Below are 24,825 nucleotides of genomic sequence, written 5' to 3' on the forward strand. Positions count from 1 at the left end.
GGAATGGCTACCTACTCCAGTATTCTGGCCTGGAGAATTCCATGGTTTATATAGTCCATGGGTTTGCAAAGAGTCTGACACAACTGAGCAACTTTCACTTATGCTTCCCTGATGGCCCAGACGGTAAAGCGTCTGCCTGCGATGCAGGAGACCCAGGTTCGACCCCTGGATAGGGAAGATTCCCTGGAGAAGGAAATGGCAACCCACTCCAGTATCCTTGCCTGGAGAATCCCACGGACAGAGGAGCCTGGTGGGCTGCTGTCCACGGGGTCGCTACTGTCACCATGGCTCTGACATATTTTAATCCAACTTAATAACCCAGAAACACTTGCTTTTTTTTTTTTTAATATGATACAACTGTCATTTTTTAAATTTGCTCATGAAAAACAAGTAGACTTCCTAGATGGCAAATTTAATGGGGAGTTGAGACAAATTCCACAACACAGGAGAGATTTGAAGTTTTAATGTCAAGCATCTTTTATTTGCTTTAATAAAAAAAAAAATGGACTTGTCTACTGGGAAGACCTGTGAAAGGAGAATATGGAAATCATCACTTCCAGACTCTAACATAAGTTTAGTTCCATTTTCCAAAGAGGGAAAAAATTGTTCATTTCTGTGGAAGTCTTCATTCACATAGAACTATTTACTTATCCCATCTTGAAAGGTAAAATGAATGATTTCAGTTTCAGAAAAAAAAAATAAGGAAAATTTACTACAATCTGAAAGCATAAATTATAATACAAGGCAAGGGGGTTATTAATGAAAACAGTTCGAGGAAGCAAACTGAATAAACATGATCTCAATCTAGAAAAAAAATCCTGACTCATGAGACCAAAAGTGGTCAATTTTGATGAGCTCCCCACATCTCCGGAGGAAGGAAAGGGGGCCAGAGCAGCAGGTACTGATCAAACCAGAATTAGCAATGCTACTGAGAGAACAGTGAGAAAGCCACACAGGCATCTAGAGATCAAGGCTGGGTTCCTTCAGCAAGGTCAGAAATTGGAACATGGACACTCATCTCTTCACTAACAGATTGTCACTGTACTTAGCTCACAAAAATAGTTACCCAGTAGCTATATCCTATCCAACAAAGGCCTGTTTATCCCTGAAGAGTTGATGGAGAAGTGTTTTTCAGAATCTAGAGTATTTGAGTATTCAATACCTACCACTGTGGTGGTGGTTTCCGTTGTTTCGTGCTGTTCAGTCACCAAGTCGGGTCTGACTCTCTGTGACCCCTGGACTATAGCCCACCAGGCTCCTCTGTCCATGGGATTCTCCAGGCAAGAATACTGGAGTGGGTTGCCATTTCCTTCTCCAGAAGATCATCCCAACCCAGGGACCGAACCCATGTCTCCTGCTTGGCAGGCAGATTCTGTACCACTGAGCCACCTGGGAAGCCTAATTATTTTAGCACACTAATCCAAATACTTAGATTTAGTCAGACTGTTTCTTTCTTTCCATTTAGCAGTGAGTTAAGGAGTCACCCAACCATACTTACACATGCATATACAAAAGCAGAATGTAAAATACCTAAGGACATGAGGTCCAGAAGAAAAACACTGCAGTCGGTTCTAGGTTCACTATCACTGAGTGACCTTAAGCAAATCATTTACTATCACTGAATCCCATGCACTCAATAAACATTCATCATATGCCTGTTATATGCTCCATACTGTGTTCTGTTAGATGCTGGGACTATAGGTATAAACAGAGCAGAGTCTACCCTGGAAAATTTGAGAAGTTAGCTGGGACCATAGACAAGAAAGCCATGATGACAAAGTGTAAAATATATTAGGGAATAGAGGTTTGCAGATCTGTAGTATGAACATAAAGAAAAAAAGCATAGAAGTGGCCTGTTGGAGAAATGCTTTCAACAGGTGCCATAAACATTCATTTGGTGCCTTCCATGTGCCAGGCCCCATCTTGGGTTGGGGTAGTCAGGGTTAGCCAAAATTTGAATAACTTTTGAAATGTGGTTTCTAACCTTGGGTTCATGAATTAAGTGTCTGTTAGGAGTATGCTCAGTTTTAAGGTGAATGGGTTCATAGCTTGCTTGCTTCAGATTTCCCTAGGGGCGGATGACCAAATAAAAGGATAAGAACCATGGGTCTAGTGAGAAATAGACATTCTAGATGGAGACCAATGTTAAGCAAGAACTCCACAGGAGGAAAAGGGGGTGATGGGAGCAGGATACTGCATTCCACTGTGTGAGTCTCTCACGGCCCAGGGCCTAGCAGAGAGGTCCACAGGACTAAAATAGAGCAGCATTCAGCTCCCCAAGCTTTGCGTCCCAGCACAGGGGCCTTCAGCACGGCAGGGGTATCTTTCTCTGTTTCTCACAAAGATACCATCTCTCACCTTTGTGACAATCTGAGCACCCACAGAACTGACTGCCTGGATGAAGCATCTGTTTCTAATTTGCACAAAGGCAATGATGGGCTAGTTATGGCCCTGAATAGGAAAAGGGCATTTTTATAACATGTATTTTCAATACCGAAAGGCAGAAGAGAATATATCAGTTCAGGAAACCCCAAGAAGCTTATGTATAAATTCAAAGGGGTTTGTATGAGATGGGTGGAAGATAAGATTGAGAGAGCAGGAAGGGGCAATTATAAAGAAATGTATATGCCAAGTAAAGGAGTTTGGACTTCATTAAAGGCAATGATGAGCCACTGTGTTATTTTAAGCAGGATAGTAAGCAGTTAATCCTGAAAGCAGCATGAAGGATAAGCTGCAGAAAGGATCACAAATATAAAAACCAATGGTGTGGTTCTCACAAGCCACATCATAAAATGATGAGTCCCAAATTAAGACAACACAGACATAAAAGAAAGGACAAACTCTGAGAAAATGTAGGGGACAGAAATAAGAGGAGAGTAACAAGGAAATAGTGGGAGGCAGGCTATATTAATGTGTGTGTGTGTGTGTGTGTGTGTGTGTGTGCGCACGTGCTCAGACATGTCAGATTCTTTGCAACCTCATGGACTGTAGCCTGCCTGGTTCCTCCGTCCATAGAAATTTTCAGGCAAGAATACTGGAGTGGGTTGCCATTTTCTTCTCCAGGGGATCTTCCCAACCCAGGGATCGAACTCACATCTCTCGCACCTCCTGCACTGGCAGGCAGATTCTCTACCACTGTGTCACCTGGGGAATCCATATTAATATAGGATGAGTCAAAAAAGGGGGGAGATTACAGGTGACTGTGATTTAAGAGCATCAGAATGAATATGAGGTCGCTTTTGAACCTGTTAGGGGTATGCTCATTTGTATCTGAGATATACTGTGGCACCTCTAGAAAGGAATAGCAAGCATACAGTAAAATACAGTAAAACAGATGTTCTGCGATTCAGGAATACAGTCTGGAGATGTGGCTTTCACACATCATCAGCACAAGCAAAATCCAGACATGGAAAGGTAGGGGCTTTCACCTAGGAATACGGCAGCACAGGCAATGAGAAGATGAATGGAAGGGACCTGATACAACATCAGTAATAGGAAAACAAGCAGAGAACAGGGTCCAGAGGAAATCCAGAAGGGAAGAATTTGAAGGACAGAGTGCTCAATAGATACAATATTACAAACAGTTAAAATAAATTAGGAGCTGAAGAGTCTCCACTGAATTTTTCAACTAAGCTCCACTGGTGATCTTAGCTAGATCCATACCAATGATTTATTAGAGACAGAAGTCAAATTTGGCCCACCAAGGAGCAAGTAAAGATGAGGACTCAAAGAAGGTGAGTTCCTAAAAGCCAGCTGAGCTCACCAAATCACCTGGGGAGCATCACTTAAAACAGATTTTGGAGGGGAGCAGTTCAGATGATTGATAGGAGTTGGTCTACAGACTAGCATGTGGGAATCCAGTGGGACAGAGAAGACTTTCAAGAAGCTGAGCTGTGATGCTTGGGAGGAAGGAGTTGAAAGCAAGCCAGCATAGAGACAATTTGTTTTTAAGGTGAGAGATTTGAATATGATTATACCCCAAGAGAGAAAAACGAAGAAGAAAGCTACAGAAGAAATGGAGCCTTAACCAATGGAGCAACAAGGTTCCTGACGAGGATGGAGGAAAGATGGGATGGGATGGGAAGCACAGGTGGGAGAATCCATCACAGCAACAAGGAAAAGCAGTTTCTTATTCCTTCCAAGATGAGGTGGGTGTAGAAGCAGCAAAGAAAGAGTAAGGAAACAGAAAAATATAGACTTTCAGCCTCATGGTCTTTATCTCCGAGACAGTGAGAAATGAGGTCATGTGTTGAAAATGAAAAATGAGGATAAGGGAGAAAGATGTTGATAATTAGAGATGAGCCTAGACTGCAAAGGAAAATACTGTGCCCTGGGGATGATTAAAGACCCAGCTGAGAGGGAAGCCCAACAATTTCCGTAAGAAGAAGAGCCAAGTGTGTTTTTCCTCCAGCAACCCAGTTCATGTGAGCTTAGTGAAAATGAGATAATTAAGCCGATCCAATTCGTGTGTAGAATAAAAATCCTGTCTGCCGTCCACATGAGAGGTTGATATAGTAATAGAGGCAGGGACTTACCAGATGGTCCAGGGGTTAAGACTCTGCCTTGCAATATAGGCGACTGTGGGTTCAATCCCTGACTGGAGAACTAAGATCCCACCTGCCTCGGAGCGACTAAGCCCAGAGCCCCCACACCACAACCAGAGTCCGTGCACAGCAACAGGAGACCCCACATGCCGCAACTAAGACCCAGCTCAGCCAAACAAATAAATATTTTAAAAAATAATAAGAGTCAAATGAGATGGGGTGCTTGTTTACAAATATAGCTAATTAGGTCAGGGCACCTTATTCAGTGCTTACTTAGCACTATCCATGGTATTCAATACAAAGGGATTTGCATGTATTGCATCCTTTAATCCTACACCCATTTTACAGATAGTAGCTCAGCGGGTAAAGAATCTGCCTGCAATGCAGGAGACACTGGAGACGCGTGTTGGATGCCTGGGTCAGGAAGATCCTCTGGAGGAGGAAATGGCAACCCACTCCAGTATTCTTGCCTGGAAAATCCCATGGACAGAGGAGCCTGCTGGCCTACAGTCCATGGGTCGCAAAGGGTCGGTCGGACACAACTGAGTGACTAACACAGACACACACACTTTATTACAGATAAGAAAAGTGAAGCATAAATATATGAACAGCTTACACTTTTAGTCCTGTACCTGCATTTCAGAGAGCTTATTAAATCCCAACATTATGTGTTAATTAATGGGGCCAATTAATGGGACCCTACTGCATTTCAACAATCAGAGGCTTAATGCCCACGCTGGGTCATGCATAAAGAAATGCATGATGTAGGAACCATATTTCTGGGAAAAACTTGAAAGTTTTGTTTTGTTCCTTGAAAGTTTTCAGAAATGGAAACTTTTCCCAATTTTTAAAAGCAGTATTGGAATAATTACCTTGATGTTGAGTTTTTACCCTAGAATTGTTCTAAAGTCATTAGCCCTGCTACTGTTTGTTTCCTAGGAATAAGCAACAGGTGTGATTCCTTAAAAACATGTGGATGCACCTCTGCACCTAATATGCAGACCTTGTTTTCTATGCTAATAGAAAATGAAGTAGGTATGAAGTAGTTCCTACCTCACTTTTAGCATTAAAACTAACTAATGATGCTTTTTGGTGTCTATAAAAAATACCATTACCTCTAGGGCTCCACATAACTTCATCAGCTTTATGACTTTATAGTTTATTGGAAAGAGCAAAGAAAGGTTTCGTTTGCCACTCATATTTCTAGCTGGTTTCTTGCTCTCTCTGACGTCCTGATGCTCTAAGAAGTTGGGAGAATCAAATGAAAATATTCATAAACTATATAGCACTATATATTATTTCAAACATGTGTTGGTCAAAAGCAGAATAAGATAAATCCAAGAGGTAAAGAAGGTCTTTGATGTGGACTTGGAGATTTTTATTTTTTAAGTTTGTGGGCATTATGAAAGTCTGAAAAAAAAATCAAATTATTACTTAATTCATCAATGTGATTATGAGGGGAAAGTGTGGTGAAGGTTTATTTCCATGGCACTGCATTTGGGTGAAAGGCTTGCTATGATGATTCCTGAAAACTTGTCTTCCATGCTGAGATCCAGTGACAAAGCAAGTACATGCATGTGTTATGCTGTGGTTTTATTTTTTCCAAGAACTTTATTTTACTGATGCACTAATATTTTAGAGATATTTTCTCTTCCATATATATTCCAAGAAGAGAAATTAATACACTATATAACCACATGGATTGTATTAGCTTTCTGTTGGTGCTATACCAACCATAAACTTAGTGGCTTAAAACAATATAAATTTGTTAATAATCTTACAGTTCTGGAGTTCAGAAGTCCAAAATGGGTCTCATGGGGCTCAGATAATATACTGAGGTTGAGGGAAATTAGCAGATTCCAGTACCAGCTGTCATGTCCACAAGGCTTTCAGGTAGCTAGCAATATGAGTGCCCTCCAAAGACTACAGCTGAGTTTTTACTTCTTTCTACCCTACGATAAGAACTGTTTTTCCAGAAATCACATCTATTTGTATGTTCTGCTATCCTAAGTGCCAGTCATCTGTTTGGTCAGTGTAGAGTTAGGGGTACCATAGTTATGGTTTTGTAGCTCCTACCTATAGGTTTAATCTTTTATCCAGTGGCCTTGTTCTATCTTCAAGCCAACAATGGCAGGCTAAATCTTTCTCCTGCTCCATATCTTTATGCCCTCAATTTTCTGGGTCCTTCTCCCCAATTTAAGGAACCTCATGATTACATTGGACACAGCTGAATAATGCAGGCTCTTCTCCGTATTTGAATGTAAGTTGATTAGTAACCTAATTCCAGCTGCAAACTGAATTCCTCTTTGCCACATAACATCACACCTTCCTAGGTGCTAGGGACTCGAATGTGGAAGAGCAGGGCAGGGGGTGTCATTCTGCCTGGAACCCACTTTTAAATCAGATATGTAACATGCCAGATAATTCACAGAATCTTTGCCCCCCACCAGCCCTCTGAGGCTTGGTTTTAAAATGGGAGAGAGGGAGGGAGGTCTTATTTCCTTTAGGGTGAAGCAGTGGTGTGCTGATAAATGTAACACCTAGCTCTAGCAAGGAGCGGAAGGGTGTTTGATTTGTAGCATTTACTGATTCCAGTGGTGAAAATACCCCCTTGTGGTCAGTTTCAATCTACCAACATGAAGTCAACTAACTCACAAAAATATAACAATCCACTGTCATGAGCCAGTACAAGGAGGTCCCAGTACACCACTGGAAGAGCACACATCATCAACATCCCCTAGTATAGGGAATCCAAGTTTACCCGAAGCATCTCGGTGCCCTCTCCTAAGTTCCCCTGAGCCCCCAGGATTAACTCCTCCCGGACGTCAATGGCATGACCAGATGCTGAAGGACTGGCTGCCTTTCATACCTTTCTGCTTATTAAGGATACAGGGAATGCAGGTTACTCTCCGCTCACTCACACACAGGTGGTGACCAATCAGAAAGAGACCCAGTGTTGCTGGGTGACCCTCCTGCATGTGTGTGTGCTAAGTCGCTTCAGTCAAGTCTGACTCTTTGCAACCCCATGGACTGTAGCCCACCAGGCTCCTCTGTCCATGGGACTTCCCAGGCAAGAATACTGAAGAGGGTTGCCACTCTCTCCTCCTGGCGATCTTCCCAACCCAGGGATCAAACCTGCGTCTCTCACATCTCCTGCATTGGCAGACAGGTTCTGTGCTGGTGCAGGTTCCCACTAGTGCCACCTGGGAAGCCCTGTGACCCTCCCTGGAGAGGACAAGATAAAGGCCAAGGGGGTGTTAAGACCAATGGACCACGCTCAAAGTCCTCGGGTGGCAGCAGGTTGCTTGAGTTCTCCTTGGTTTGTGGTTCCTGGACAGCAGCCCGGGGAGGAGGTGGGGAGGGGGTTGTACGCTGGTGTCCATGTGTGTGTTTGCTGTGCATTTTAAAGAATAAATGCTCCATAAGCACAGCCATTATCGCTTCCCTTGGCCATTTTCACACTGGCAGTGCGAAGCATGCCATTTCGAGATGGCTAATGTCCATTTTTCTTTTATCTGACACAAGCTACTAAATAGGCTCACATTTAGTATGAAAGCCTCAGATTTATATACAGTAGAAAAAACTAGGTCAGGGTGGCAGTCCAAGCCAATTAGCCAGAGAAATCAAGTTTGTGGAAGGGCCAGAGTGGGCGGCCCCATCTTTCTCAAGGCAGTTTAGATGAATGCTCCTCAAACCAGGATGTGCGCAAAAATCACCTAGGGAGCTTGTTAAAATAACAGGTGTGTTTCAGGAGGTCTGGGGTGGGGTTTGAGATTCTGCATCTCTTTTTTTAAATATTTATTTCTTTGGCTGCATCGGGTCTTAGTTGCAACATCAGGATCTTCATTGTGGTGAACAGCATCTCTAGTTATGGCACCCGGCTCAGCTGCCCTGTGGCACGTGGGATCTTAGTTATCCTATATGCATGCTCAGTCACTTCAATCGGGTCAGACTCTTTACAACCCCATGGACTGTGGCCCGCCAAGGCTCCTCTGTCCGTGGTATTCTCCAGGCAACAATACTGGAGTGGGTTCCCATGCCCTCCTCCACAGGATCTTCTCGACCCAGGGATTGAACCCGAGTCTCCTGTATTGCAGGCAGATTCTTTACTGCTGAGCCACCAGGAAAGCCCCTTAATTATCCTACCAGGAATCAAATCTTCGTCGTGTCCATTGCAAGGCAAATTGTTAACCACTGGACCACCAAGGAAGTTCCTGAATTTCTAATAAGTGATACTCCAAGGCTGCTGGTTCAAAAACTGCGTTTTGAATGGGAAGGATCTATATATCAACTCTCTCTCCCCATCTGTTACTCTTAGACAAATTTATACCAATAATCATTATAGTTATCATTTTAGAAAGGCCAATTCAGTTAAGATTTTTGTAGTAAATGATGGCTGTACAACTAGCGGTATGGTCTAACTTAGGAAGGAGGGAATGCTGCTTTCACTCAGCATTAAAAAAACTGTTTTGGCCACTAACATTTCTAAATAGTATACAGTACATTATTTGAACCACGAAGAAATGACCTATAAATAACCCACAAGCCAGCCAGTTATGGTTATTAAATGACAACTAGTAAATCACTTCTAGGATAAGAGTTCACAACACAATTCTTCAGGATCTGCAAGCCTCTTAATTAGTTCCTGGTGATTATTTGATGATTTTCTGAGTTCAACCTGAAATGCAAAAAGTCTATGCTATATAAAGGGAATACCTCCTTTGCAATCTTGAGACTGAAGTGTAAACCTTCCTCTAAAGGAGGAAATGGGGTGGAAGGGGCGGGGTGGGGGTGGGGGGGGCTTGAAGGGAAAAGAGTGAGGAATAGAGAGGAAGTGAGAGAGAGATAGGTTTTAAAAAGAATTATTATGAGAATCTTTTCAATGAAGGTGTAATAGCTGATGACTTGGAAGTCAATTGCTGAATCAAATTTAGTAAACAAAGTGTCTATACTTTTTTTAATACCACCAGCATTTCATTTCAATTCTTTGTGTACATGTCCAATCTTATCTCTACCCCACAGCCTACATCTCTACAGATGTAGCATTTCTGTATCTACACATATTCCTGGCCTTGGGAGCAAGAAGGTGGAGCTTACAGACTCGTTTTACAGCAACAGTTCAGAGAGGGGTAGGGGCCTGTCCAAGGTCACACAGTGCAAGAGGACACCTTCCAAGAAATATACCTCTCCAGCCAGGTATAGAGCTCCCTGGTGAAAGAAGACTCACATTCTTGTGCATACTATAAGCCATCAGCTTTGGGCTTTGTTAACTCTAGCTAGTAAAGATATCTATTGCTTGGTAACTAGGTTAAAGTTTTGACCAACACCCAATCTTTAAGAGGAAAAAGAGAGAGAGAGAGAGACAGCAGGAAAAAGAATTGTGTTTTCATGACTTATACATATAGCAGATATCATACTTGGTCACTAGTATCATCAGTCAACCTCTTTCCCCCAAACCTCCAACACTTAAAACCTATGACAGCTTAGGACTTCACGGGGCATGGGAGAAGGAGGAGGCAGACAGAAGAACTGTACATTCTTCCTTCTCCGGCGAATGAGCATCTTCAAGAGACTTTCCCCCGCAAGCCCCAGAAAGAAGATCAAAACTAAAAACATCACTTTGAGATTTAAACTAGATCATATCACTAATACTGAAATGCAAATGCATGCTTTTTCTTTTACCAGTGAGAAGGATATGTTCACCTATTTAACATTCAGCCTGGAAAGTTCAATATTTGTGCGTAAACCTGATGGGGCACCACTGGTGGCCGTTGTCACTAGTAGCTGTGCCTTCTGGCCAAATACACAGCTGCTCTTTTGACCACCCGCCTGAGGAGGTGAGAGAGTGTGAAGATAATGAATTCCAGATCTGGGACTTCCCTGGTGGTCCAGTGGTTAAAACTCCATGCTTCTAATGCAGGGGGCATGAGTTTGATTCCTGGTTGGGCAACTAAGATCCCATATGCCATGTGGTATGGCCGATAAAGAAAATAAAATTACTTAAAAAATAATAATAACAACACTAGCTCTGAGACCAGTCAGCCTGGATTTGAATCCTACTTCTTCTTTTTACTGGCTGTGATTCCTCGGGCAAGTTATCTGATCCTCTGTCCATGGGGTCACAAAGAGTCAGATATGACTGAGCAGCTGAACTGTCAGTTTCATTTGCAAACTTGGACAACAAGAATATTATATACCTCACAGGCTCTTGTGAGGATTAAATACTTTGTATATGAACCGTGTGGGAACCTGGCACATCAGAAGCCCTAGGTCAATGTTAGCTTACCATCTTCTCCAGTTCCTACCTTCTCTCTCTGAGCTGCCCTCATTTTTTGGACTTCAGCTTCTTCAGCTTCCTTCTTGATTCTTAGACATTCTTCTCTTTTTAGCTAAATTGTATTGAGATTACAGAGGACAAAAAGCAGTTACTATTTTTCCGCCTGAACCCCTGGAACACAAAATTATGATGAAAGGCAAATTACAGTATTGTTTGTGCTATGGCACACCATGATTATAGGTTGGTTCTGCAGGCTACTTAGATCACAGAAAATGGTCAAGCTATATCTGCTGCCCATGAAATTTATCTGTGTTTCTACCTTGGTATCTGTTTCTCTGTCTCCACAGGCCCCAAACCACCCCCATCACCAGCCCAGGTTAGGGAGAAGAAAGGGCAGGTAATTCTTCCTTAGTATTTAACTCAGACTTCAGGGACCTCCTTGGCAGTCCAGTGGTTAAGAGTCTGCCTTGCAATGCAGGGAACGCAGGTTCAGTCCCTGGTTGGGGAACTACATGCTGCCTGGTACAACCAAAAACCAAAAAAAAAACCCAACCTGAGTTCCTTGTTAAAAAAAAAAAAAAAATCATTGTTTTTTTTGTACTACTATCATGCTTTCATGACTGGAATGGAGTAAACAAATCTATGCTCCTGGAATCAAATATTCAAACCATAGTAGAGACTTACACTGGGGTTGGGGTGGAGAAAATTCCCTTACCAAGGTCCCACTGACTGATACACAGCTTGGGTGGAGAATTCACAGTATTTATCCCTTCGCTTCTCACATCTGGATTTCTTTGATTTTTGAGATTTTTCTTTTGCAATTTGTTTCAAGGTTTTATGCTTTTTGGTAAAGTTACTGTGTTATTTCATGGTTATTTTGAAAGTGCTGGTACTCTAATTTCTTGCCAAATTTAAGCTAAAAGAGATGGATTCTGACCTTCTTCTGGTATTTAGATTGTATCAGTTGAAGCTGTTGTCTTCGCCTGACTTCAGCCTCTGATTGGCTTCCCCCTAAGGAAAAAAGTCACAAAGGTGAAACATGAATGTTAAACTGAAATGTCAGCCATCAAAGACTAATTAAATACATGATAAGTCTACACCACGTGTTTCTTTAACATTTTCACACCACTGGAAATAAGGGCCTAACTGAAATTGAGTCCCCCTAAAACCTAGTTCCTCTGCTGAGTTTATGATTAACCTCTCCATCCAAAATATTATTCCCTTTTTCGTCCAACACCTGTTCTCCTCAAGCTTAAGGAGTCTCAAAGAAAAGGGGGAAACTGTAACTGGGCAAGACCCTTCATATCCTCATATCCTCTACTTTAGCTCCTCTCTGAAGTACCTAGATAATATCATATCTGATGTACATTTTCCTGAGTTGTTTTATAGATGCTAAAAATGGAAGAAGTTAACTATGTGATTACAGCATGTAGCCCCCAAGCCCATTGAAGCCTAAGGATTGATAATGTTAACCCCTGTGATACAGTCCTAGGATCTCACCATCAACCAGTCAGAATTGTGCACAATCTGATCATATACTCTGTGACTCCCCCTCCCTCACCTGGCCTTTAGAAATTCTGTCTTGAAACCCATCGGGGAGTTCAAGTTTTCTAAGCACTATTTGTCTCCAACTCCTTGGCTGATGCCTGATAATAAACACTGCACTTGACTTCACAAAGCGGTGTCAGTAGACTAGCTTTATTGCAGAGGGGCAAGCAGACCCAAATTTGATCGGTAACTTAACCAATTTTTTCAAGTGAGACATTAAACAACAGTAATTGCATTAAAGAAAGATAAGGCCACATTCCCCCAATAAGAGGACAGTGCTACGAGGGTTTTTCAATCATGTAGGTATTCAAGCTTTTACATAGACTGTAATCACACCTGAAGGTCCATGCTAAATAAGAAACAGTGCTTCAGAAATTCTAGAACATTCTTCCTGCTAGAGTATGACCATTTCTTAACCTAATAAAGATGATAGTCAATGATGTTTCCAATGTTTTTCTTCTTTTGATTCTACTGCCCTGTATTCAAGTAGCAAAGCTCAGGAAATCCTGAGAGGTCTTGCCATGAGACAAGTATACAGTCTTTATAACCAAGTTTTTAAGTACAATGGGAATATTCTAGGTAAAATTAATGGTCAATCCATACTATTTATTGTTCTTTCTTTAGGTATTCAAGAGAAAAAATATGGATGTTAGATTATTCATCTGCTCTTTCTTAAACCTATAACAACTGGGGGCCAGAAATCCTTGCAGCTTGACAGGCATCTAAGAATTACTGTTTAGGGAGTTCTCAGTGTTTATGCAAGCTTGGCATGCATATTTTAAAGATTCCTTTGAAATAATTCTCTGGTGCTTTGGTCACTAAAAGTGTCAGTTCTCTGAAAGATTCACTTACACAGAAGATGCATTAAAACAATTTGCATTCATCATAGTTTTTATAATTGAACAGTTAAAGACACCATAGAGACTTTTGAGTCCCAAAAGATCTATAATACCTGTTTGGTCCTGGCCCTAAGGAAAGAAACAGTGAGGCCTAATGAAGCTTTTATCTAATGTTACAGCTACTTTTATCTCCTAGAACCATTCCAACATTTTAAGGGGTAGAGGAATAGAGGAGGAGTTGAGAATTTAAAACATGGAGAAAATCAGGTGTCTAAGCATTTACAGGTTTTCCTTTAAAACTCATCTCAAAGTTTAATACATCCTAGAACTCTTTTCTACTCTGTGCCCTCTTTCTCTTGACCATTCCTAGATACACCGCATACCAGAACTCCTGATCATTTTTGGTTAAGACCCCAAGACAATAGACACCAACATCTCCAAATTCCCAAGGCAAGTGCTTGGCTCCCTAGCAGGATCTGTAAGGGGGTAACTTAAAACCAGTTTGGGGAACATCAACTGGCAACCACTTTCAGCCTATAAAAGAGGTTAGCTAGGTCAAAGGGAGGTAGAAATCAGAGAAAAGATACCTTTGTGAATTTCATCTTCTCTGAGTATGTGTTTGGGGAAGGAAGAATCTTCACGTCTTCAATGTGAGTAAGAGAGATTTAATGAAATTCATTTGAAGAGCTCAAGCTGTGTCCCCAAAAGAATGAGGGACCCATGCTTAGGAAAGACAGTGCCAGAAGGCACATGGCTGTCCTCAGGTGGCTCCTCAGACTGGTCATCAAGAAGAAGTGGCCACAGGGCAAATGGCCTGTATTCTTAGAGTTTGTGGAAAGAGTTTCCCACACTCCCAATCTGGTTGTCATGAAAGAGAATGCCAATCTAAAGTCACCTTAAAAGGGACTTGCCCATGTGGACAACTCCATAGGCACAGTGGAGCTCTGCAAAGATAGTCCAGCTACCAGGAGCCAACAGTGAAGCCAAGTACTGCCAGCAAGAAAGTATCATCTGTATCAGGGAAAGCCAGGTGAGAGATGGATGGCGGGCAAAAGGGGGACTCCGAAGAACTTCAAAGACCTCAGGGCTGAGATGCACAGCAAACACACCCCAAAACTTGAGGAAACTGGGATCGGTGCAAGAGAGACCATAACCTCCTCTTCTTCCTTTGACCCACAAGGAGGAGGAATCAGTAAGAGAAACAGGAGTCAACAGAGAAAAATTCAGTCACACTCATTTGCTTTGCCAACTTTCTATCCAAAAGAGGCCCGGGCTGGGAATTCCCTGATGGTCTAGCAGTTAGGACTCTACGCTTCCACTGCAGAGGGCAGGGGTTTGACCCCTGGTGGGGAACTAGATTCCACATGCCACATGGTCTGGCGAAAAAAAAAGGAAAGCAGGCCCAGGCTGGAACAGGGAAGAAGCTTTAATCTCTATTAGCAATAGAGTTGTGACCAGTATTTAGGGCTGAACTTACTGAAAAGACAGTTTTATGCCTAGAATTAGCTGGACAACTTTATTATTTGAGAAAGACCAAAAAGATCTAATTTCATCCAAAGAACATAGGAAAAAACAGACCTAGATAACTAGTGTGAGGGGGCCAGTTAGGAAGGACAGAGCTGTCCTCCAAGTTGCACCCCTCAAATGCAGCTTATTCAGCATAAAGGTGACATGAGATGAACCCTGCTCATGAAATACAGTGGGATGATCATGATAATGCTATCGCTTGTACACAATCACCAAATGAGCTTATTTTTACCAATATCTTGGAAAAAGTACTTCTCGCAAACTACTGTGAGAGTCAGTGGCCCCTGATTCTTCCACATTTGTGTGAACTAAACCTGTGGGAACTGTGAGTCCAGCCCTTTAAGCTCCCAGCTGCTGCTGGCAGAAAGAAGATGTGAACGCTTTGCATGAGAGGACTTCGTGTTGAGTGAGTCAAACACCAGGCAGCGGTAGCCCAGGCAATTTATCACACTGCCATGTGCTCCAGAGGCCCAAAAGTCTCTATTTGCAAATGAAAACACAGGTGATATTATCTTTATACCTACCCTCTGTCCCCAGCCCACTGACATCTTACTGTTGGAATTGACCCTCCAATTTTTTTCTCCCGTAACCAGTTAACTGCCATGATTAATATGCTTGTGATAGCACTAATTAGGATGGGAGTAAAAACTATGATGGGGCATATGCAACGCCCCAGGTAAGATTTCTTCAGAGCTGATCAACTAAGAGGCTGTAAATTATTTGGCAATTAAGCCATCTTCTTATTCCCCTATAACTGTGGCATCATCTGTTTGCTACTTGCAGACAGTCAGAAACAACAGTCTACCTGCATACTTTTGACCCTAAATGTATGTTTTGACTTTAAATGCATTTCATTTCAAGCCGCACAATGACCCAAAGACCTATAACGGACATTGAAAGACAGATGTGGGCAAGGTGCTAAGCGGATCGCTGGGCGGCCCTGTCCTCCTGCATTCAAGCAACTGGCTTGGTGGCTTACCTAGCGTCATGGGCAGCAGGTTAATGGACTTCACCCTTTGTTGTTTCTTCCAACTTTCCAGCTCCTCCAGCTCTTTTGCAGCCACTAAGTCAGGTGAGAAATATTAAATCATCAATTATTAGAGTGGGAAAAGGAAACGGCTCCCCTGAGATGGACATTTAACTACATGCAGGCATGAGTGGGTGAAATATCCAGGAAAGGAAGCCACCACCCAGTACTAACCCCTTGGGGTTAGGCATTTTCTCTCCAAGAGTTGGCACGGAAGTACAAATGTGAAAACAACCTGAACTCCTGCTAAATAAAGAAGTTTAGTTTTTCGTCCCATTCTGGCATTTTTCAAACTCTACATCATTTAATCCTGGAGAAGGAAATGGCAACCCATTCCGGTATTCTTGCCCAGAGAATTCCATGGACAGAGGAGTCTGGCAGGCCATGGTCCATAGGGCCGCAGAGAGTTGGACACGACTGAAGTGACTGAGCGCACATCATTTAATGTTAAAAGTTTCCTATAGGGTGTATGCAAAACATTCATGTGGCAATGAGAACTCTGCACACACGGTAAACGTAAACCCCCATAGAATTCTGATGCCTGTATCCACTGCATTTTAAATATTCCCCAAGATTACTGTAACCGTGAGGAATGAGGGCTCTCTGATTCCTAGTACCTGGGCCCGTTAAGCTGAGCCTACTCCCTGTGGAGCAGTGCCCACTTCCCCAAGTATACTCTGACTGGCAGCAGGGGGCGCCAGAGGCACTAGTTCTGTTTTATCCAAGGTACCTCATGAGACGTGATTATTTCAAACATCCATTTATATTTTTTAATTATGAGAGGGGGAAAAAAAACTTCTGAAACATCTCAAAAATCCAGACCACACTGAGGCTTAAATTCCTGTTGACCATTTAAATAAAAAACTTGTAAGATGCCAGAACCTTTGGGATTCCATTGGTCAACTGCAGGCAGTACCCACAGTCACCATGTCCGCACAGCTGTAACCGTCATATTCTGCACAGACTCAGATATACCACCCAGGAGGCTACTTCAGTGGAGGCCTTTACAGACCTGCCTTCCTGTCGTGCCCTTATGTTCATCAATCAATACAAAATCAAATTTCCTAGTAAGGTCAGGAAAGGAGAGCACAGGATCTCAGTGCTAGCCCCATAGCTGACTTGAACAAGCCTCAGAAACTTCTTTGTGAATGAAATGAACTTTAGTTCTCCTCCTAACTCAAAAATATAATGCTGTCACTTTAAACAGCAGCACATATTTTACCGTAACATTAATACAACATTAATCATGTTATATGTCCGCTAGGTACAAGGAGCAGAAAAACAAGCAGGATGCAGCCCTGCCCTCAGAGAGCTTATAATCTAGAGAAGGAAAGTAAAGTCACCAATAAAAACAGCTGAGGTTAGACTCTGCTGGCTACAAAATTACGGGAGCAGAGAAACTAAAGAAAAATTTCATTAAGAAGGAATGGGACACATCCAGGAAAAAGACAGATTACCTTATAATCTATTTCATGTATCACTTGTCCCTTTCAAAAGTGTTCCTAGTCCTGTAAAGATATCTGAAGTGAGCCCAATTTTGCAGGAACTCGATAGGTCTATTGGCAATAGGTGTGAAATTGTTTAACTGCAACAGAAACCTCAGATTTATGATTGTGCAATGAGTTCTGCTATTAGCATAGAGAAACAAATTTAGAAGCATTAACAATAAAATAGTTTTAAAAGGTATAATTAAAATTGCCAAAATTTGAAAAGGAAAAAAAAATGAGCTCTAGTGAGTCTATACAGATCAGAAACTAAAAATTCTTCAGACCAATGCAAGCCAATTCTACTCTGTAAGAAAATGAGCAGTATTTTGAGTGTTAAATAATATACATACTCTGTTGTATCTCATTTCTTCGTTTTTCATTTGGTGCTATCAAGGTATATGCACCTGTGCTAGAAAGAAGAGAAAAAAAATCAATTATCAGGAGAAATTATTTTTTTAAATACTTATTTATTTGGCTGCATCAGAACTTAGTTGCAGCATGTGGGATCTAGTTCCCTGATCAGGGATCAAACCCAGGCTCCCTGCATTGGGAGCACAGAGTCTTAGCCACTGGACCACCAGGGAAGTCCCCATGGGAAATTATTAATGCATATAAACCACCAGATATTCTTTCTGATAATGTATTGTATTTATGATCATCACCATCAAATAGGTAGTATGAAAGATAATCTGCCTCTAAAGACCCAAGTGTTTTCTCCAGGCGCTTACAATCTAGTTGTCAAAGTAAAACCAGAACACATGGCCAAATATGGAAACATAAAGCAGCTGGTGAAGCCTGACAAGTGACACCATTAGCTCTCGGTAAACCACAGGGGTCCACTGTTCCTCCACGTGGCCCTCGTGGGCGCATCCACTTGAGATGAGTGGCATTCTCCCATGTCACCCACACTGGGAATACAGGAAACACCCCTTTTTTGTTGCTGCAAACTGAGTGTAGGGGCCGTTTGCAGTGCAGAGACCTCTTCTTAATGACCCATTTGAGTGGCCAGATGGCCACAGTCTTGGGTTTTGGGGCTTTGATTTCCAGGCAGGTACCACTGGGCCCCTCATTCTCCTGGGGACACAGGTTGAGCATAATCAGGAGCTCAGAGGAGCAAAGAGTCACTTCAGTTCACTGGCACAGGATGAGCGGGTGGGGAGGGAGTGGGAATTAGGGGAAGCTTCATTTAGGCAAAAATATTCAACACTGAGATACAAGAAGTTGTTCAAATATTGCGAGCTTTTGCAGGCAGAAACTCCGCTTGATTGATCTGTATATGCCCAGCCCCTGGCACAAAGTAGCTGCTTGATGAATGTGGACGGAATTGAAATGAAATGATACCACAGACCCCAGTCTGCGAGTCTGTGCCTGCGGTGGCTCTTCTTTGTTATGATGCATGTAATCCCACAAAAGTATGAATACTTCATACAGCAAAAATATAACACAGCCACAAACTGCAGCATACACATGGGTACAGTGTGAGGGGAAATGTTATGGAATAAATACAATCAGCTTATAAATGTAGGCCTTAAAAAAAAAAATCCCCGATACTCTTAGAAGTCTTTGTCCAACACAGAATGTACCATTTCAAAGGACAAATTAGCAAAGATTGAACAGTAGAGGCCAAAAGTGCTGATTAACAGAAGCCGTTTCTTCCTTATCTCATTATTTTCCTAGCAGCGAGCCTTCAGCCAGCTTCAAACTGAGCTTTAATTTTAGACTTGTACACAGGAGATGTGCAACCCCCTCTGCATGCAAATGTGGCTACTGGGTGCCCAACTTCCTAACGGATATCAGCAGACGTTGCCTGTGTAGCCTCACACACGTACAACGTGATGAATACAAAATCAGGAGGCTGCCACTGGAAATTAATCCCTTGTCCATTGCATATTTTTGTTCACCCTCAGAAAGATTTTGCACTCAAGTGCCCACACTTGATAGAAGCTTGAGAGCTGCAGTTCTGTGGGTCGTACCTGCAGACTTGAATATGATGCAACAGTGAGCCATTCGGCAGGGCCTTAAAGATGAAACATAAGGTGCTGGATTTAAATGCCAAGGATGAAATGACTGCAAAAGCCTCAAGGTCCCCTCACATTATGGTATGGAGCTTCTCAACATACCAGGGGTTTGACTACACCGCAAATCAGTAGTTCTTAAACTTTAGCATGCATCGGAATTACCTGGAGGGTTTATAAAATTTTGAGTTTCTGATTCAACCAGTATGTGGGGGAGGGAGGAGCCTATAACTTGCATTTTGAACAATTCCCAGATGATGATGATGTTCTGGATCTGGGGACCACACTTTGAGAAGCAGGGATGTAGATCAATCAAGCTGACTTCAAATACCTGGACTAAAAGGGAACTGTGCATGCATGCTCAGTCGCTCAGTCGTGTCTGACTCTTTGCGACCCTATGGACTGTAGCCCACCAGGCTCCTCTCTCCGTGAAATTTCCCAGGCAAGAATACTGCAGTGGGTTGCCATTTCCTCCTCCAGGTGATCTTCCCGACCCAGGGATTGAAATCACATCTCCTGAAGCTCCTGCATTGGCAGGCAGATTCTTTACCACTAAGCCACCTGGGAAGCCCCAAAAGGGAATTGAAGGGTTCATAAATATTGATAAAGACATAGAGGTTAAATCATATGCCAAAGATCATGAGATTTTTTTAAGCAATTGTGTTGAGACTCAAAAAGCGCTTTTGACTTAAACCAGGGGGGTATCTGGAGCTAAATATTCATCTCAAAGTAGAAAACATAAAATATGACTGTCCTTAACTTCCACCTCTTGCTAGACTTCCAAGCAAAGCAAATAAATGTAACTGAGCACCCACTATGGTCTTGTGTGTTAGGGGCTTATGAGAAGAGAGGAGAGATACCAAAAACAGATACAACCCCTTTAACAGAGCTTACACCTGCCAGTGCAGGAGACTTATAAGAGACTCTGGTTTGGTCCCTGGGTCAGGAAGATCCCCTGGAGAAGGAAATGGCAACCCACTCCAGTATTCTTGCCTGGAGAATCCCAAGGACAGAGGAGCCTGGAGGGCTACAGCCCATGGGGTCATAAAGAGTCGGACACAATTGAGTGATTGAGCATGCACACTTAGGAACAAGTCATGAAACCATCAGAGCAGACCACAAGCATGTTTGCTAAGAGAAGCTTCACAGAGAATTTTCCAAATTCCATGAATCTCTCTTATGAAATTTTCAGGAAAGGTTTGTAAAGAAAAAAAAACAGTTTGTAACAGATTTTATTCTACAATATCTAATTAAGTTTAACTGTGACAACATCACACTAGAATCTTTAATCTTAAGATTAAATAGGACTATGGTTAATCTACGGCCAACACAGGTAGCTGACAAGTACCCAGACTCAGAACAGGGCCATGAGAAAAGGAGAATTCTCTAGCCTTGAAATCAGAGGCTTTTAACGGAAAACATTTAAATATAACCCTGGGCTCAAGGACAGTGGTCCCAGTAATAAATGTTTTATGTTAAAGAATTCCATGGCAACCTTCTTAGCAGTATTTTATTGGCTGAAAATGTCAAAGCTGAAACATAATATTCAGAGGAAAGCATTGGCCAAGTAATGAAGCCTCTCTTCCTCTTCCTTCCTGTAGGAAGAGGTGCTTGAGTTTAAGGATTATTTTTTAATATCCTGTGGCACAGCCTAATGCCTGGGTAGACGCAAATATTCATCTCTGCTCTCTTAGCTTTTCCTTGACATGAATAACAAGTATAACTTATTCATGTTTTCAGCCAATTAGTTTCCACCCACAGCAAAGGCCTCTGCTGTTTTAACCTCCATGTCGTCCCTTCCAACAGCCTGACTCTCAAAGCTGCTGATGGGGACGAGCCCAACCTAACTATATTTAGTATTCCAGTCATTTCCTGATTAAGCAACATTCAAAGCCACTGAAATAAATGTATATCTTTCAAAATGAGTTTCCTTAATTACCTCATTGAAATTTAATGAAACATCTCCATTTGTAAGATTATTCTCACTTTCCAATAGCCCACATCCATGACATATACTAAGGGAGAACGTATAAAGATTAGCATGTGACAAGGGAGAAGTGTTTTTCTGTACCATTAAAATATATATTTAAGAATTCTTTGCCTTGTGAGCACTCTCCTAAGCTACACAACTGTCTCTCTTGTGTACTTTCTTGCATGTTTTTTATAAGGTCTCATCAATAAGCACTCTATGAAAAAATGTTATGTTGAAGTTATGAAGAATATCTTGGCTGGATAAAAGTATTACATAAATATATCCCCTGGTGTGTGTAAACCGCAGCAGATGTAATTTAAATTTCTAATTAGGAACAACACTGATTTGACTGAAAAAGGAATGTAGTCACAAGCAAAAATTCAGAAGAGATTACATTACAAACAGATAAAGCAGAATAGTAGACACAAAGTTTACCGTCCTATAAAAAGTTGGTTTGAAGTTTTCGTAGTTCAAGAAAATCTTACCTTTGGGGGAAACTGAAACAAAAAAAATTTTTGGTTAATCAAACGTAGTGGATAGGGTTTCCCTGGTGGCTCAGTGGTAAGGAAGCCACCTGCTAATGCAGAAGACACAGGTTCGATGCCTGGTCCGGGAAGATCCCATGTGCCTCGGAGCAACTAAGCCCATGAGCCCCAGCTACCGAAGCCTGTGCATCCAGAGCCCAGCAAGAGAAGCCGAGGCAACGAGAAGCCATGCAGCGCAGCTGGAGAAAAAGCCCTCACGACAACGAAGACCCAGCACGGCCAAAAAGAAACAAATAGAATTATACAAAGGCACAGATACATAAGGATATTTAATTTCTAGATACAGTTTTCCATATTGGTTTTTAAAACATGGTTTTCAGCACAGGAATCTAAAGCATATGTTTTTAACCAATGTGAGTCACCTTATAGGGCATTCGGGTTTTCAAGAGTTCTTTTGTAAAGAGACCATATTCCTAAGTTAAAAAAAAAAAAACAATGACAAGATCAGGCTGAATAAATCATCCTTGACCCCTAGCCTGTCACACCAGTCGTGACCCATATTCCACATCCCTGGTGTGGAAGGAGTAATGAATTCTCTTTAGTCTCAGAGTCTGAAGAGCCCAGGACTTTGTCTGCACACCCAAGAGGCTGACTCGAGGCTGGTTAGTTCTATAACTCATAGCTTCTGATGGAGGGCTGAACAGATGTCCAGAAGGCTGGCTACATAGACACCCAGAGAGAAAAGATAAGAAGAGACCATCAGGACAGCAGGGCCTTTGTTCATAAGACACCTTTATGGAAAATAGAAAGAGGGACACACACACATATCTCCATCTAGGATCCTCATGTAGACCCATGGCTTAGTGAGAGGTGCTAAACTGACGCAGATCAGAAAAAAGCGCCCCTTCTGTCAGGCGGAGGTAACCACACCTGATTAGGGCACGTGATTGGTATGTATTCCAGCTTCAAATTACTATCTTATCCAGATAATCATATAGCATAGAGCTGAAAGATGTGATGCTTCTTCACTTAAAACACACATAATATTATAGAGACTCGCCGTCATTAAGAGACCAAAAGCCAGTGATGGAAGTAGAGATGAAGACCAACTGGTAAGAATACTTGCAAAATGTTTTAAATTGCTTCCTCAGTAAAAAAAAAAAAAACTACAAGAAACTCACATTTTCAGAACACAGAGATGTCAGGTCTGGGATGTGACTGGAGCCTACCTGTAAGCAAATCTTTGCCTAACAGGCTATTACTATGTCATGGATGCTGGCAGAAGACAAAACTCCTGAGTCAGAGACAAAGGACTGTATTACTCACAGCACAGCATCAGCATCAGCATATTTATGTCTAGTCTCTCTCTCTCTCTTTTCAGGTTAAGATGATGAATGCTGCACACACCAAGTTTTGCATTGTAGCTAAGGAACACTGAATTGTGGAATCCACCATTTTTAAAGCAGGTAGTAAGCAAGCCTGGTCTTTTCTCTGGGGAAAATGTACCTCATCTCTCAAGGTTCCCAGCTACATAACAACCCTGAGAGATAGTCCAGGTTAAAGTGTAGTCTGGTATGCAATCTTGGCACACCCAGCAAGACATCTAGAATGCAAGAAACCCAAGGAGGACTATCTTTTCCAACAAAAGAATATTTAAGAGTGACTTAGTGACAAGAAAAAATGGCATCTGCATAAAAAACACTTATCAAATTGTTATACACTTTCTATGATTATTATTATCATCACCATCATCATTATCATTAGACTAAGCTCTGATTATGTCCCCATAATCAGGTCTAAAGCATTGCTCATCTGGGTCATCTATAACTTAAAGGAGAAAACTAGAGATGCAAGACATAAGGTATTTATATCTAAATATCTGCACAGAATATTTAAAAATGAAATTCATTCTGATTTTGAAATAAACATACACTCATATAAGAAGAAGGAGAAACTTATCTTTAAGACATTTAAAAGTCACTCATAACTCTACTCCTCAGAGATCTCAATGACAGTTTTATTTGGCTGAATTTCAGTTCAATCTATATTCTATACATATTACACAGATGTAGTCATATCTTAAGTCCAATTTTATCTGCTTCTTTCACTTGTAAGTGGTTTTTCCAATTATGCACATAAGAAGCTTCATATTAAATGGTTACATATTTTGCAACATCGATGCATCATTAATATAACCACTGGCTTAACCATTTCAGTTGTTTCAGTTGTTCACTATTATAATCCTGCAGGATGTACAAAGCATAAAACAAAGATTGCACAGAACATCATCCAGAAGAAAACCCTTAATAGTTCTCTAAAATCAATACTCAACAGTAATGTGGACTATATTTAAATTTTTCTTCCTTAGATATCCCATTTGCATTTTCCAAAGCTCCTGCAATAGTTTGATCATATGATTGATTTCTGCTCATGTGCTTGATTCTCCTCAATGCCTAAACCAGACAAGATGCTGGCCTACCTAGCCATTCATTCTCACCACCTCCTTACTAAAAGCACTCCTGTATTATTCAGGTTAACAATGTGCCCAGTAAAGACTATAGTCTCCAAACTTCTTTGTAGTCAAACATGACGTGTGATTGTTTAGCAAACTGAGATAAAGGCGAAGCCATTGAGAAGGATTTCTAGAAAAGCTCCATTAAGTGAAGACAGACAGATGGACAGGAAAGGTATTTTGTTGCCTTCCCCCCTTCCTGGATGGTTGAAGTGGTAGCTGGTGCTCAAGCAACTTCGTCAGCGAGGTAAGTTGGATATAGATGACATGCCTCAGAAATAGCAGAGCAGAAAGAAGTAATCTGGTGCCCTGTAACTGTAAAACCACCACACTAGTGGTAATCTATTGCCAAACTGCCTGGCTTTGAACTCTAATTCTGTTACTTCCTAGCTATAATTTTGAGCAAATTACCTAGTTTTTCTATTCTTTCACCTGTAAAATGGAGATAAAAAATATCCATCTCTTAGAGAATAAAGCGTTTAGAACAAGGCTAGGAAATAACAAAAGTTCTATTAAGGTTGCCTATTATTTGTACTATTATCAGCCCTAGACTACACACCTTCAGAATTATTCTTATAGGACAGAAACAAAG

At 41.6% G+C, this 24,825-nt stretch overlaps 1 protein-coding gene and 1 non-coding gene across 3 annotated transcripts in view; one reads left to right on the top strand and one right to left on the bottom strand.

Moving 5' to 3' along the window:
- EPSTI1 (epithelial stromal interaction 1) overlaps window positions 1-24,825 on the bottom strand; it is a 97,196-nt gene that overhangs the window by 59,952 nt on the left and 12,419 nt on the right. For both annotated transcript variants that reach the window (XM_020889509.2, XM_020889507.2), the window contains exons 2-5: window positions 17,600-17,658; window positions 15,715-15,798; window positions 11,759-11,832; window positions 10,850-10,933 (exon numbers count right to left, since the gene is read on the bottom strand). In XM_020889509.2, the coding sequence (XP_020745168.2) occupies window positions 10,850-10,933; window positions 11,759-11,832; window positions 15,715-15,798; window positions 17,600-17,658 (301 nt within the window). The remainder of the gene's footprint in view (window positions 1-10,849; window positions 10,934-11,758; window positions 11,833-15,714; window positions 15,799-17,599; window positions 17,659-24,825) is intronic.
- Window positions 106-177, top strand: TRNAR-GCG (transfer RNA arginine (anticodon GCG)). The gene has a single exon. It is a non-coding gene; the product is annotated as a tRNA-Arg (tRNA).

Source organism: Odocoileus virginianus, chromosome 8 (genome assembly GCF_023699985.2).
Source record: "Odocoileus virginianus isolate 20LAN1187 ecotype Illinois chromosome 8, Ovbor_1.2, whole genome shotgun sequence".
Classification (NCBI taxonomy): domain Eukaryota; kingdom Metazoa; phylum Chordata; class Mammalia; order Artiodactyla; family Cervidae; genus Odocoileus; species Odocoileus virginianus.